This window comes from Podospora pseudopauciseta, chromosome 4 (genome assembly GCF_035222475.1).
Source record: "Podospora pseudopauciseta strain CBS 411.78 chromosome 4, whole genome shotgun sequence".
NCBI classification, from domain to species: domain Eukaryota; kingdom Fungi; phylum Ascomycota; class Sordariomycetes; order Sordariales; family Podosporaceae; genus Podospora; species Podospora pseudopauciseta.
In genome coordinates this window covers 731,171-747,252 of record NC_085894.1, presented here as the reverse complement: position 1 = coordinate 747,252, position 16,082 = coordinate 731,171, and the positions used below count along the sequence as shown (strand labels likewise).

The 16,082-nt window shown below is 50.2% G+C and overlaps 3 protein-coding genes across 3 annotated transcripts; 2 read left to right on the top strand and 1 right to left on the bottom strand.

Annotated features, from left to right (window-relative positions):
• Positions 1 to 7,846: 7,846 nt before the first annotated feature.
• QC763_0062450 (uncharacterized protein) lies at positions 7,847 to 8,416 on the top strand (the record flags this gene model as incomplete). The annotated part of the gene is made up of 1 exon (XM_062905873.1): positions 7,847 to 8,416. The coding sequence occupies one exon, from the start codon at positions 7,847 to 7,849 to the stop codon at positions 8,414 to 8,416; it is 570 nt and encodes a 189-aa protein (XP_062765406.1).
• A 4,188-nt stretch (positions 8,417 to 12,604) lies between these two features.
• QC763_0062440 (uncharacterized protein) lies at positions 12,605 to 13,069 on the top strand (the record flags this gene model as incomplete). The annotated part of the gene is made up of 2 exons (XM_062905872.1): positions 12,605 to 12,790; positions 12,836 to 13,069. The coding sequence occupies 2 exons, from the start codon at positions 12,605 to 12,607 to the stop codon at positions 13,067 to 13,069; spliced, it is 420 nt and encodes a 139-aa protein (XP_062765405.1).
• A 1,177-nt stretch (positions 13,070 to 14,246) lies between these two features.
• Positions 14,247 to 14,928, bottom strand: QC763_0062430 (uncharacterized protein; the record flags this gene model as incomplete). The annotated part of the gene is made up of 2 exons (XM_062905871.1): positions 14,247 to 14,470; positions 14,532 to 14,928. 2 exons carry the CDS (start codon positions 14,926 to 14,928, stop codon positions 14,247 to 14,249), a joined length of 621 nt encoding a protein of 206 aa, XP_062765404.1.
• Positions 14,929 to 16,082: the final 1,154 nt, after the last annotated feature.

The following is a 16,082-nucleotide window of genomic DNA, read 5'->3' as shown; positions in this document are numbered from 1 at the left end:
ACTAAAAAGATAAAGCCCCCACAAAGACCTAAGGCCGCTTCCAAGAGCTCTTATTCTGCACCCGAGTCGCAGGATAAAGTTAGCAAGTATTGAAATACAGCACTTATTTGTGGATTTTATAGTATATTCTTTCTCGTAGCTTATAATATTTAAAAGCTTTAAGCTATAACGCCTATAACGCCCACAGTAGTTATAAGGAGCTACAAAGTTCTTATATAAACCACTATAGCTAACTAAACCGATGGAAGTTATGGGGATCGATAAGGAGGAAAACGAGGTCTTTGATGCTTATAAAAGGCTCCCCTCGCAGTATATTTAGAATAGTCTTTTCTCTCTTAAGTCCAAGTTAAATAGTTAAAGTTAATATACTAGTTTACCACACTCCCTTTCGGGGCTCGTTTCCCTATAGTTCAGTATTTACCATTCTATTTATAAAGCACCGTTCTTTATTTCTTTTTCTTTTATAGGGTATAGTTTCCTTTACTTTTTTTCCTTCGATATTACTTCGTAACGTCGTACCTTATAGTCTAAGGACCCTATAATCTTTAAGTAATTACTTCCGGCTTAACCGATAAGGCCCAGTTAACTAGCTTACCGGCTATATATTTAATACGGATAATATAATATTGAAACTAAGCCTCTAAAAATACCGAGCTATCGCAGGAGAGTTTAATATACGTTAACCATCAGTAGTCCGGACTATAACTAATAATATAATAAACTAAAATTTTTAGGCTAATTATAAGAATGTAAAACAAGCGACGGATTATTAACGGTAATAATAAAGGTATTATTAACTCGTTTATAATTAAAGGGAAGCGCTAGACTTAGAAAATACTTAAGGTTATTATAAGCCTAGACTATTAAAAGAGATAAATATATAAGTAAAAAAGTAAAGTAGTAAGACGAAAAATTTATTAAAATAAATTTTATTTATATTATTTTAAACCTTAAATACTAACCTTTATTATAGGAAACTCCCCTACTATTATATAATATAATTAGTTTAAGCGACGCCGTAAGAATCCCTTTAACTTTTTTACGAATTAAAACGAATATAGTTATATACTTTTTATTTATAAATAACTTCTCTTATTTATTCCTTCTCTTAAATTAATTATATTACTTTAGTAAGCCTACGAAACTTAATAGATATAACTAGCCGAGTTTTAATAGGCTAAGGTTACCGGCGAGCTAAATAGCCTAATAAACGAAGGATCTTATAAATATAATCTAGATAATAGTATAATTAGTATTAGCTAAGGAAGCTAGTAAGCGGAATTCTATAATACCTTTATTACTATTAAGGCTAGCTATATTCTACCGGAATATATAGTATTTAAAGTCGGTCTTCGCCCTTACGGTACGCCCCGTCGGTAAGTCCTTAGCGCACTAATATATACGTTCCGCAACTTTCTTAATAGTTAGTTGTTTCTAGATTTCTTAAAAAATTTGGGCCATACTCAGAGGTTTAAAGTAATAATTCCAGCGGTTGCTCTTATACTAGTTGTTGATTCTGCGACTAACCGGTACAAGTACATCAAGGCACCGCTCGTAGTACACGGCGGCCATGACAATACCCTAACCTGGGCCAGAGTCCAAAGTACCCTGAGCTGGAGACAGGTGGACGTGGGTGCTACATTGTGTCGTGGTCTGGATTTCAAAACCCTTTTCCAGCATTAACCAAACCGAGCGAATCTGGCTTAGCTAGTGTGGCTGCTGGGTGAACATCAGGATCGGAGAGATGAGGGCGGGTGTGGCACGGGTATCACTGCCGGCGCTTACTGTCAAATAATAATATGGGGTGCAAACTTGGTCAATTCGTTGGTTCTTCGGAGGGAAGAGGGCCAGGTGGCACAAGCTCTCCTGACTGGGTGGTCTAGGTCCCACTGCCAAGATATTAATTCCTTAACAGTGGGCCTCTCAATGTCTAATTCAACACACCCCCCAGCCAACGCCCTGCGAAGGGTCGTTGGGTGCCTCTATTCCAAATTGATGCCCTTCTTTCCACTCCTTTTCCTCATTTGTTCACCCGTGTCATTCTGTCAAGTCCATTGCCTGTGGGCCGTACTCATCATTACTCTGATCTTCCTCTGCCTCGGTTTCCATGCCTTCCGCAAGCCTTGGCTCCTTGAGCTCCCTTGAACTGTCTCCTTCATCCGCTCCAAACCAGTCTCCCAAAGGCTCCAAATCCATTTCCTTCAGCTTTCTTTCCTCCAGAACATCCTTCACATCCTGTACTCCCACAAGGCACCTGAACTGCGTGAACTTTTCCTCCGTGAGGGCCTTCGTCAACCCGTCGGCCAACATCTCTCCTGTAGCCTTATATTCCACAGATATTTCTTTTCTTTGTTGCTTTTCTCGCAACCAGTGGCTGTGGATGTCGACGTGCCTCAACTTGGTTTGTAGGGTGTTGATGTCTGCTGTGATAAGTCGGATGGTTTGGGCGTTGTCACACCACACTTGAATTCCACCTTGCTCATCTAACTCCACGCCTAACTCCCGTATCAGCCGGATCTCGTACATGGCTTCCTTGGTGGCCTGTGACAGAGCCAAAAGCTCTGCTTCCGTGGTTGAGGTGGTGACAGTATCTTGCTTGTTCGCTCTCCAGCCCACCACTCCACCGAATAGTCGCATGACGTAGGCTTGTGAGCTCTTCCTGTCGGTCACGTCGTCGGCAAAGGAGGCATCGGAGAAGACTTCAAACTTGTCTCCACCCCCTAGCTTCAGCGCGTAGGTCTTGGTGGCCAGAAGGTAGGAAAGGACTCTCTCTGCGGCCTCTTGGTGTGTGTTGTTGGGGTTCATGTTGAAACTGGCTAGCTTGAAAACCGCAAAGGCGATATCTGGCCGGCTGATGACTGCTGCATAAAGGAGAGACCCCACAAGTCTCTGATATGTGACTCTGGCTGTGTAGGTGGCGAAACCCTCGTTGGCGACTAACTTGTGCTCTGTGGCTATCGGGGTTTTTGGTGTTCGCTTGGGTGGATTGGTGATAAATCGTGAAAGCTTGCCAGTATACTCGGACTGTGAAAGCCAAGCTAATCTGTTCTTCCGATCTCTCAGGACTTCCATACCCAGGAACCATTGAAGTGGCTCCCCTCCTTGCAGTGCAAATTGCTTTTTGAGTCCCTCGACCAGTTCGTCTACCAGGTGGCGTTTCTTGGCCGGGAACGTGATGGCAATATCGTCCACATAAAAGAAGATGATCACTCCGTTCTTCATATAGCAACAGGGTTCGTGTGGCACGGCCACGTAGCCGAGTGTTGAGAGGACGCTTGTGAAGTTCTTTTGCCACAGTAATGGAGACTCCTTTAAGCCGTACAAAGCCTTCTTCAACAGCAGCACCTTACCTGGTGTTCTCCCTGCTCCGGGCGGGATCCTCATGAATATGGCGTATGGAAGGTCGGTGTGGACAAAGGCGTTGACAACATCGTGTTGTATCATCTCTAGGTCGAAGCGGGCGGCGATGGAGACCAGGGTCCGAAACGACTTACCAGCTAGCGTGGCGGCGTAGGTGTTTTCCATTACCGTACTTGCTTGCTGATCTCCTCGCACAACCAACCTGGCTTTGGCTTTCTGAAGGATGCCATGCTTGTTAAATTTGTAGGTGAACACCCACATGCTGTCGAGGATCTGGTGCCCGAGGCCTTTTCTTGCCCAACCACCTCCCACGACCTCATTTCCTTGTGACTCTGAAGATGGTCTTGGATTGCCGCTAGGAAGAGGTCTCTGTGAGGATGGCTTTCGAGCTGCTTGTAGTTCTTGGGAGGCTCTGGAAGCTGGCGCCGATGGATTTTCTCTGTGGGCGCTGCTCCACTGCCTTTGCCCTTGGCTGACTTGCCTTGGTCTGGCTCCTCAATGTCTTCCAAATGGTTGACGTACCTGTGGTTCTTTTGCCTGCCTACTTGGCGGCCAGCGACAAAAGCTGCTTCCCATGGCCCATGGCGGTGCCTGATTCTTCTGAAATCGTACCTTGCTTCTGATGCTTGTTGGGTAATCGACTCAGTTGGGAGGATGCCTAAATTTGGCTTTCCAATCAAATATGTGGCTTTTGGAGGGGTGTGGCCAGGCGTAAGGAGAGCGCTCACAGGTTCCGGGGACATTGGTCGATCAGACCTCCCGGACCGGGCTGCTTCTTCCGTATTTCCCACCCCCGGGAAATGCTCAGGGTAAAGCTGCTCAGAGGAATCCTCCGGCGCTGGTGGGGCTCCCACCCCCGGGAAATGCTCAGGGTGAAGCTGCTCAGAGGGGTCCTCTGGCGCTGGTGGGGCAACTGCTCTAGGTCCATCTTCGTCCTCATTTTGCCTGGTTTGTGTATGTGTACCGTGGTCTCCCCAGTATTCGCCAGCTTGCGACTGATACTCGTCAATAATGCTGTCAATGATAGGGTCTTCAATGTGAGCCCGCGAAAGTAGGTCGGAGAGTTCCGCTACTGTGATTTGACTAAGTCCGTCAACAAGATCGTCTTTCTTGCCAGTGAAGCCTTGGTCTTCCTGGAATATCACGTCTCTTGCTCTGATGATTTGGTTTGACTCAGGACGCCAGATCCGATAGATCCGAGTACCCTCGTACCCAACCAGGAAGCCCACAAGTGCTCGAGCTTGAAGCTTCTTGTTCTTGTTGGTGTTCTTCCTGGCATCAGGGCTCATGTAATACGTCTTGCACCCATACACTCCCAGATGACCTGCCCAGGGAAGAGGTGCTTCGACCGGAGTCAAGCCGTCTCTCTTTCTCCTCACTGAGTGGAAGACCTGGATGGGTGTCTTTTTCTGTAGTCTCTGCTTGGGAGTTCTGTTGTGAAGGTACACTGCTGCTCTTGTGATTTCTCTCCAAAGGAATTGCGGTAACTTAGCTGATGCTCTCATCGCGGCTGCTCTTCTTTTGATATCACCCCCTGAGCGTTCCGCGCCGCCGTTCTGGTCTTGACGGTCAGGAGCGGAAGGCTCACAGACGATGCCAAGGTCCTCCATGATTTCTTTCATCTCTGTGGACCTCACAATCTCATTGTTGCTCTCGAGAACCCTTACCAGCATTGTATATTGGCGCCAGAGGTACTGGAAAAGCTTGGTGACACAGGTAACCATGCCTGACGCCTTGCGTTCTTGGAGATAGTAGGCGAAGGTCATGCCGCTGTATCTGTCGACGAAAAGGACGAGGTGTCTGTAACCTTGAGGGTCTTCTTCGTATTCGAATAGGTCCACTGCCCATCGTTCACCAGGATAATGAGGATTCTCCCTTGGAACAGTGCTTCTGTTGTTCTTGATCTTGGCGACTATACACGCCTCACAATCTTCGATTGAGGGAGGCGGGGGTACTGTTGCGATGATGACGTCACCACCCCCCACGATAGATGCTTTCTGTCGGATGCCGATCTTCACACCCTGTGCGTGGCTTTCGAGTTGTAAGACTGCTTGCTTGTTGGCATGGCCGAGCCGAAGGTGCCAGATCGTTGGTGAGGCAACCGACACTGGTCGTTTTCCTTGAATGTAAAAGGCGTTGCGGCGAGTAACCATCTCTTGATCTATTGCTTCAGGTCGTATGTATTCGATGACTGTTTGCCCGTGAATTTCTTCCATCAATGCCAGTACTAGCCCGGAGGACAGCCTCAAGCAGTTCTCTGGGAGTCTGTTGTCCCACCAAATGCCTCTCTTTCTGAGCACTCTGAAGGACACAAGGTCGGTGGAAAAGCCGGAGCAGTAGCCAACGTCGTATAGCCGAAGGGTTCTTTTTCCGGATGGAGTCCGAACTGCCACGTCGACTTCGCCATAGCCAATGATGGGTATTCTGGCATTTCCAGAGAGCACGTAGTCGTCTGGATCGGCTAGACGGAAGTAATTGAAGCGACTGATATCGTTGAAGATGTGGAAGGTTGTGCCAGAGTCGAGAATGGCTGACCGATATAAAGGGTAGTCTGCTGTTGAGAAGCACGCGTGGGGAATTGGCTGGGCAGATTTTGCGGTAGAGGGATTCTTTCCGAGTAACAAGAAAGCCGAGCTAACCGATTCATGCTTGATGAAGGTCTTGGTTCGGTACACCTCCAATAGGGTCCGGGCTTCTTGCTCCTCAAGTCAACTTCTCTGCTTCTGCTCGTTGTCATTATCTCTCTCCTCTCTTCTCACTATCTCGATTTCTTCACTTAGCTTTGGATCTGTGCTCTGCATTGCTTGAACCAGCGATTTTACCGAGGTGTTGGGTCGAAAGCGTGACTGGCGAGGGACCTTCTCGGGGAAGACATAAAAGCAGTTGCGAAGTTCATGTCCCGCACCGTGACACGCCTTGCAAGTCGTACTTTTCTTGCTTACCGGTCCTGACGCAGCTCCTGAGTCCACTCGCTTTCTCTTGGTCGACTCATCTCTGTAATGGCTACCTCTTCTTCCTTGGGCGCCTCTGTGGGAGCTTCTTCCTCCTATCAATGGGTCCTCTCCCTCTGTTTCTTCTCCCTTGAAGATCGGGAAAGCAGCCTTGGGAGACCGCTTAACTTCGTTATTGACGTATATCATGTCGTCTCAGATATCCTTGGCGACTTCTCGAAAGGTCATCTGGCCGCTGAGCACTTGGCTCTTCTTGTTCATTCTGAAATTGGATGCCCAATAGCCGAGGAGCGGGTTTCCTCTTGCAGCCGTCAAGAGACTTCCCAAACAGGTTGCCGGATCCATAACGTCTGACGCCTTGTACCTGAGTGCCAAGTGGAAGATCCTTTCCCACTGCTGAGTTCATTCCACCACCTTGTTGGGGCTGTTTGCTGTCTTCAAGGCGAAGACGTGTTCTCTCAGCTTGTCTTGGTGCTTCATTCGATATTCGTCAACATCAGGAATCATGGCATTGCGAGTCGCGTCGTAGGCGTTGACGATGCCTTGTTGACCAGTGCAATGAATATTCCAGAGGTCAGCGGACATGGATTTCGTCATCCACGTCATGAGGTTGCGGCAATCATCGATAAGGGTCTTGTACTTTGCTTCGCGATAGGCGTACGACTTGGTGTCAAACGCGTACAGCTGAGCTGCGGCGCCGGTGAGGTCCGCGTCGGTGTACACGGGCTCCTGGACCTCCTCGGGCAGGACCAGAATGGTGTCTACCGGAGAAATGGCTTCGTTATCGCGTTCGGTCGCGGAGGACGCGGATATCTCGCGTTGGGCTCTCGCCATGTGTTCCTTGAGTTGGGCTTTATAGGCTTCGTGGGCCTCGTGTTCGGCCTCGTAACGCATCACCGAGACGCGTTTCTTCGTGTATTTGTTATCGTTGATATTGGGATACGACGGTTCTTCAGGGAAAGGTAGTCGATTGATGGGATTGAGATAAAGCCACAGCCTTTCGGTGGCCTGGAATTGAAGCGCATAGTCGAAACCTTCCCAGTCGTCTGGACTAGTGAGGAAGACGCTGGTCTTCGAACTAGCAATGAGGAGTTTGTTCAAGTCGATGGACATCGGGATGGATTCTTTTGGTGGTTATTGATAGGTGGGTATTGCGTATAGCTTCGAATAATCGTTCAAAACGACACTCTGACTGCGAATTGTCAAATAATAATATGGGGTGTAAACTTGGTCAATTCGTTGGTTGTCCGGAGGGAAGAGGGCCAGGTGGCACAAGCTCTCCTGACCGGGTGGTCTAGGTCCCACTGCCAAGATATTAATTCCTTAACAGTGGCCTCTCAATGTCTAATTCAACACCCAGCCACTCTCGATTCAGATCCCAAGTCCAGCAGTAGCCAAGTGAGGTGGTCTTCTAGGGTCTGTGCCAGCCCACAAAAGCAACCTTGAATGCTTCCCCCACATTTGGTTATCGCCTGTTCCTCCCCTCTTTCACCCTCCTCACCTTGAACCCCCGCCATCTCCCATCACTCACCACAATGACCTCCACCACCAACAACAATGATGCCACCGACATGGAAGCTCTCTATCGCTGCGCCATCGCTGACGCCTCCTCACTCACCCAAGCCGAAACCAACCTGGTCTTCGGCTGGGCCTCGCCCGAGGAGGACGAACGTATCTGCCGCACAAAAGCGAATGGAAAGACGCGCGCCGAGCTTATCGCCATCGCCGCGACAAATCCGGAGCAGTTAACAAAAGTCGAATGCCAACTTGTCCAGCGGAGTAAGGCTTTTCTCGCCGATTTCCGGAGAGAGGAACAAAACCCAAACCAGCCGACACCTGACTTGCTGGGGTTGCTGGAGGTGATCGACCGCGGCCGAGATAACCTAAGAGCGGCTATTAACCTGAGGTCGATCCCCTTATATAAAGAGGCCCACAAGGCTGTTTGGGATGCGCTTGACGACCGGGAAAGACTTGCGATTATTGCGGCAAAGAATCGGTGCGTGCAGATTCTGGATGAGGACCGGGCTGAGGATGATCGTATATATGAGCTCCAGAAAGCGCAGCAAGCCGAGCATCGGGCTAGCTTGGGATTTTCGAGAGATTAAGGGCTTTAGGGGATGTTCTGGGGTGCTTATGCAAATATTGGGTGAGATATCGCGGCATAGTTCGGTTATAGCTTATTAACGAGACTGTGATCCTGTGCTAAGAAGTTCACTATCTGAATAGCAAATGCCTATTATTTCGGATCTGTCAGTGGAGGTCATGTTGGTATGGAAATTCTAGGATCACCTGAACCGCTTGGTGTGCGTACCTTACCTAGGTATGCGTTCCAACAGTCCGCCACCCCCCTTTGCAAACAAATTCCAAAAGCAGCTCCCTATACCTGCCTTCAAAAGCCCCGACCGCAGAGAGTCACCGGTTGGCATCGCTGAGGACAACGGCAGACTGTGAACCTACCGTTTTGAATGGGAGTATGCCTGGCGAGAAGCCTTATCAAGTTTGTCACGTTGGCATCTTGTAGGAATATTGATTCCACAAAACGGCCTTCCCCCAGTGAATGATATTGCGGATGTACTTGCGGAACTCAATGTAGTCCGCAGACTTTTGAAGCAAGAAATTCTCGACTCGCTATGCTTCCACGACACATAGAGTCGTGCCTCTGTGCCGCCCATGGTGATGGAGAAAGCGGCACTGTCAACTGGCTCGATCACGTCGCTCCCGCAGTTCCTCTACTGGTGGTTTAGGCGCTCGGCAGTGTTAATGCACGATGTCGGTGTACCGAGGCATTGATTCATCGCCACCCACATAGTTTCACCACCAGATGGTCCATCGCCTCTGCTTTCGTGGCTAAATCCCCGTAAAAACTGGGCCCCGTATCGGTGGAGGTTACGTCCAACCGCTGTCTTAAAAGATTATTGTGGAGGCGAGGGCGGATACCGTGGCGCCAGGTATCATATGCGTCTCGTTCTAGTCAACAAACGTCCCGGGAACATGTGGGACATTTCCACGCGGTCCCCCGAGAACTAGCGGTTTTCGCTCCGGTAGTGGTCTCGCGAGAGCGTTAGCTTTAGATTCGGCGCGGCGCTTGGTAACACCATCCCTGTGCACGCGAATCGGCAGTGTTGCAGCGGGTTGCGCGAGGTTGCCTCCTCGGTTCGCGATGACTGGCGGCATGCGAGCAAAAGGCCTGCTGGGCGTTGCCAGTGGAAGGCGCAAGTCGCGTGGTGGATATATGTCACAACCTTAACAGCGGGAGCGGTGGGGCCGTCGAGGTTAATAGCCAATCAGGATAACGTCGAACGGACATAGCCAATAGGAAAGCCTAGAAGGATCATTGTGATCATTGTGATCATTGGGATCATGGGCAATGATCGCAATGATCATGATAATCAGGGACTTGGCAGGATCCATATATACGAAAGAACTTGCCAGTGTAGATAGTTCCGCAGTAAGCAATACAAGACTGTAGACCCTACCTGCTAGTGTTTACAAGAGACCTTGTGTTATCATTGTCGTGCACCTTTTGGCTGCACCGAACCATTTGTCAGAAGACGCCTTCAACCAGTATCCTTTTCAGAGGTTCTGTTCAGGGGTTCGTCACACCCGCATGGCATAATCCTCAGGCAGTGGTCTTTGAGACTCTGATTTGGGAAGAGCGTTTGACAGCGCCAAGTATGCATGGCCGCTGCCGTTTGGCCTTCGGAAACCGATGGCGTAACTGGACACGCTTTGGGGCTGCCTGCAACGCCGTAGATGATACTTTTATGATGCCGATTATTTCCATTTTGGTATTTGTCTAGACTTCCGGGGTGAAGAAGAAGCCTTCATCCCGTCTTTATACTTGTTCTAGGCACCTCATCCCCCTTTTCGGATCTCCAGCCAACCTCTCGGATTAGAAGAAATCTACCTCAAGTAACCTCTCTACCTCTTTCTTCCAGGAACCCTTCTCTGGGCCTAAACTTTAAACCGATTTCAGTGATACTAAGGTCACAGGGAGAGCCGGCCGAGGTACTTCGTCAGCAATTGAAGGGACAGGTAGACTCTCTTCCCTGAGGTAGCTGATGGGAGACAGAGCTTGATATGGTATCGTCGGTGTGCGTTTTGGAGATATAGAAGCTTGACGGCGCCGGGGCCTGTGTGGAGGAGTTGATGTCGGGTCAATTTCACCTGGCTGGAGGCGAGTTTTGACTTTTATATTGATTCCCAAATCCTGGAAAAACTGATCGTCTGGCTCAAAGCTAAAGGTTTCCCCTCTCTAGATACCGATAATGGTAACCCTCGTGTCTTATGATAAACGGTTTAGATCGCGTATCTTACGTATGATAGAAGATCTCCGTTCCTTAAATAACCTTTTCTCACGTTGGTCTGGGGACCTTTGGAACTTTTTGGATGTTATGTCGAGATAGATGTTCGCCTTTCGTAGTGTCGATTTGTCTCAGTCGTCCATAATATTTAATATCTTCCGCTCAATGTGAGCACCTGTAGGCTCTCTAAGTATAGCAGCGTGCGATTAATAGAATATGGTTCAGTGACCTGGCTGGCCACACCGCGAAGGCCTAGGCTGGCCGCATTATCTAGGCTGGCCACACAATGACCCTGGTCACCTCAATAGCGGGCCGCTCGTAGCCGGAATCCAGGATTTCGGAACAACCTCTGTGCGCTGTGGGAGCGTTGCCGCGGATTAATCGCGGCATCGCGTGGGCACGATTGGTATGGTCCCCTTCCATCCGAAATGGAGGGTCGTGGCAACTGGAGTCGCACACGTCCCTCTACACACCAACTTTGGAATGGCTGGAATGACTAGAATCGGGTAGTACAAGCAATCAGTCCGGCAATCACGTGAGGCTACTGCGACTGGACAGTTTCACCTTCGAGCAGACCGCAGCGAAAGCAATTGTTCCCAGCATTGTGTTTGCAGTCCTTTATCTCTACGAAACGACGCAACCCATCGTTCCTTTCCATTCCGTCGCACAATGGCCTCATACAACAGTAACATCCTCTTGTCCGCCAAGTATTAAAGCTGACGCTTTGTTTTCGACAGTCTCCACCTTTCTCCGCCTTACTCCTTGAAGTCCAGCCAGGGCCGGGTGGCGACCCGCTGCGGCCCCACGATCGACTCTTACCACTCCTGCCCGCGTCCTACCGCACCGATACCGACGACATTGCTGCAGCAGGTCGGGATGTATGTGCCTGCATCGCGAAAGAACTCGACTTGAAGAGGTTAGACAGGGTCCTCAGTTGGCTGTGGGTTGCTGGTCGCCCCATGCCACCGCGCCCGCTGCACCGCCAGCTCCTCCTCTCCCGGGAGCTCTTCGTCACGGAGCAGATGGACATGCACCTGGTCTGGACAAGCGGCCAACTATTTGTCAAACCAATCACGCGTTTTCTGCTCGATCCTGCTTTCTGGATGGAGTATCTCTGTTGCCAATCGGGTTGCAGCTGTTCCGTTGCGAGCGAATGCAATCGGCCGAAAATTGCTGCACGCAACCCGGATATCAGTTCAAAAGATACAAAGACCGTGTCATCCCCCACACAGTTATCCAATCAACGGCCACCACATCCAGACTCTGGTACTGCTGGCCTCGGTGCACCAGCAGAACGACCCAGCAGGAGGTCGACCCCAGATTCAAAGCGACAGCCATCGAGGTCTTGCAGTCCTTCCCCGCCAAAGAAGTCCAAGGCTCGGGCAGAGTTTGACCGACCATCCCCTGTGAAGGGCACCCTATGGACACCTGATGCCGACACCATGACGTCTCAACGCCCTTACGAAAAGTCCAATATTACCTCACAAGTTTTATCTACACCAACATCTAAGCCGCACCATTGTCAACCACGTACCTCTACGTCTCGAAGCTCCACTCAGGTCGAGGAAAACGACCCGACTGAACTCATCAAGCAGCCCGAGACTAGACCCATTTCTCAGGACCAGCTGGTGGCTGAAGTGAAAGGAATCTACGCCGGGCTGGTCATGGTGGAGAGCAAATGCATAGAGATTGACAACGCCCAAAACTCGCAAAATGACCCAACGAACAAGCTCAACAACGAGCAGTGGCAAGCCTTGATGGCACTCCACAGGACCCTGGTCCACGAACATTATGATTTCTTTCTCGCATCTCAACACCCTTCTGCGAGCCCTGCCTTGCGAAGATTGGCGTCCAAATATGCCATGCCCGCGCGCATGTGGCGGCACGGTATTCATTCGTTTCTTGAGCTACTCAGACACCGGCTCCCGGCGAGTCTCGAACACATGCTGATGTTCATCTACCTTGCGTATTCGATGATGGCTCTTCTCTATGAGACTGTTCCAGCTTTCGAGGACACTTGGATCGAGTGTCTTGGTGACCTTGGGCGTTACAGGATGGCCATCGAAGATGACGATATTCGGGACAGAGAAAACTGGACTGCTGAGTCGTCACTGGTACTCCAAGGCCTCTGACAAGGCTCCGACTACTGGGCGACTGTATCACCACTTGGCCATTCTGGCCCGCCCCAATGCGCTTCAGCAACTCTATTACTACACCAAGTCCCTTTGCGTCGCAATTCCCTTCGGTTCTGCTCGCGAGAGTATCATAACTATGTTCGACCCAATCATGGTTCCGACCCCCAATCAGCAATCCAGGCTCTCGGTCGCCGAGTTCGCCTTTGTCAAGGTTCATGCCGTCATGTTCAGTAGCAAGCAGATGGACAAGCTGCAGTCAACCATGGATGATTTCCTTCGACCCCCGAGACAAAATATACGGCTTACTGGGCATGGTTGAGATTAATGAGAGCTGGATTAAGATTAGTTACCACGACAGTCACAAATATTCGGTTCTGTACCACGATGTGGTGGTTGGGTTGCTGAAACAAAACACGGCACCGCTCAAGGCCATGCTCAACTCGATCGACCACCGGCCCCTCGAGGGGTGTCCCTCTTGGGTTCCAGACTGGAGTAAGCCTCGAGAGACGACTGTGTTGGGGTACGAGAGCTCGACGGCAAACGTGTACAACGCCTCTGGTGTGTAAAAGGTATACAAATACCCCAAGCACCCGGCTGACTACCAAGTCCTCGGGTCCAACAATACAGAACTGCACATTGGCGGCAGGGTATCTGATACCATTGCCGTTATGAGCGATGTCCTTTCAGACCCAGATATTGTTCAACCCCGGTCTGTCAACAAGGTCTGGATTCATTGTATCGAATTTGTTTCCTGACATTTTCAAGCTGCCTACCCCGCCTCTCATGGCTCAGTTTTCACAGCCCTGTGGCACACAATGGTTGCAGGCAAAGACTCAAGCGGAATGCACCCATGTACGGACTCTTTCGCCGAGATATTCTCGCTATTACTGGACGAGAATACTGGGCGGTCGCCGTCCCTGCCAGGACAGACGTATTCACCGAGGCAACTGCGGCCACTAGGGAAGGGAAAGCTCACCATGGCTTCCCTGGAGTCGAGGCAGCCAAAGAAGACTTTTGAAGAGATCACAGTGGCGATGAGAAAGCCCTTGAAGGGGAGGAGGTTGGTGAAGACTGAGAGGGGGTATACGGGGTTGGTTCCGAGACAGGCGAAGGTGGGAGATATGATTGGGATTGTGAAGGGGTGTTTGGCGCCTTTTGTTTTGAGGGGAGAGGACTCGATTGATGAAAACAGGTGGAAGGTCGTAAGAGAGGTTTTTGTGGAGGGGGTTACGAGGGGAGAGGGGGCGGGTGGGATGGGGAAGATTGTGCTTGTTTGATGGGCAGGGGTGAGCACAAATCTATTTATACGTGACATATCAATCGCAAAATATGGGTCTTGAAAGTTCACTTCAATAACAAAGGAGATTTTATTCGTTGTCCTATACCGAGCAACCTGTATCCAAAAACTCCGAAGTCCAATCCACGCCACTTGTTCAATCCCAAAAGAAAATCTACCCATCAAGAGCTCCGCCCGCAGAACCTCCGGCTGCGATCCATTATACTACAATCTTGCCAGGATTAGCGGCGATACCCTGGACCCGGGCGTAATCAGCACCCTCCAGTGTGTACGGCTGGAGCTTCGACAGCTGAACAATGAAGTTTTTCAAAGCGGGATCCCCATCAATATAGTGGGGGTTCATGGCTGCCCTCTTGTCTCGCAGTTGCTTTGCCGTCGCTGGGCGTTTAAGAGGCTTTGGGCCTGCAGGGACATGGGCGAAGACTGTCATGGTAGGGTTGTTAGCATTTGGCAATATCATGACTATCGAAAATGAGCAACAGACCTCCAGCAAGCATGTTCTTCACCCAGGGATGCGGGACCAGGTGCGATTCCAGGGTACTCCCCTTGGTACGCTGGATATCAGCCCAGAGAGTACCACCTTGTGCCTCCTTCCGGATATCCTTGTCGTCGTAAAAGGCCCACACGCTGTACCCAACGAACTTGGTTTCCCAGTACCGGCCGGATTCGCCCAGACTGAGGGCCATGCCAGTTTTCGGAGGTACATCGATTTTTGGGGGTGTGTCGGCGTCGTTGACCCCAGTCAGCCTACCAACAAAGACGTGCACCAGTTCATGGGCGATGGTGAGACTGGCCACGATCAGATGCTTCTCAAAATCATGAAAATCATCTGCGGTCTTGGTGGTGAGAAATTTGTTGGCGGCAATACCGGCATTTTCCATCATCTGCGTAACTGGACGTTAGTGGATGTGAAGCTGCAGCACAAGGAATTTTGGGGAGCTAGATACTGACCCCATTGTCAAGGAATACGACACCCGAGTTCTTGACCGAGTACGTTGACTTGTTGTTGATATACCAGGATACTCGGCGGGTCACTCCAACACCTGGGCACCGGGTGCTCAAGATGAGATTGGGAAAGTCAGCACGGACTGCCTGGAGCCAAGCGGCGACGAACGTGGAGTCGATCGACGTGGCACCCTCTCCGACTGCCCAACTCTTTCTGTAACGAGGCTTAACAGCATCTAGGATGTCGTTTCCTGTCTCAAGCAGAGCCTTTCTTCCTGCCGTTGACTCGAGCATGGCCATGGCGAGCGTGATGCAGTACAAAGTCACCTGATAGACAGGGCTTCGAGGGTCCACAAGAGGGGCAATTGTAGGATCGGTTTCATGCTTTTGCCACACGATGCGGATGTTGGAGATCTTCGAACCTGAAGGGGATGGAGCTCTGGGGGGAGATTTAGAAGGAGGTGCACCGCCAGTGGGCTTTGTAGGCGGCTTAGGAGGCATATTGACGACGTGAAGTGGAAGGGAGGCGATTGAAATGACAAAGGATCAGAATATACAGGGACAAAAGCACCGGACTTGAAAATAACCAGCTGAGAATGAGATAGTTGATGAGAGGATAGTGGCATGCTGGATCGTGACTTCATATCAGCTTTATACATCATTTGATTTCTGAGGTCAACCTAAAAGCCATATCAAGAAACCACTTCATGACGCAAGTTCCAACAACCAACAATTGTCCGCTCTAAGTCCCAACCGATGTTTCAGGCCAAGTAGAGATATCACCCGCCGCCGCGACCTTCGACAATATTGCCCCTTTTCTTGTCAAAGGCCTTTGCAGAAGAACAGTGTCTGCGTATCGCGGCAGGGGCTGGCCAACGGCAGGGGCTGGCCAACGGCGATCGTGTAGCTTCATGCCAACTCACACACATAACCACCCTCATGAGGTTGGCCATGCCCCCTCAGCCCTGCAACCCGGGATGGGGAGCAAAATATGTACGGATGAGTGATAGTGCAAGTTAAATCGGTAGCTGTTGGAGTCAACAGGTACTTGTGAAACAGCACGTCTTCAAGGGGAACCAACCTCTCTGTT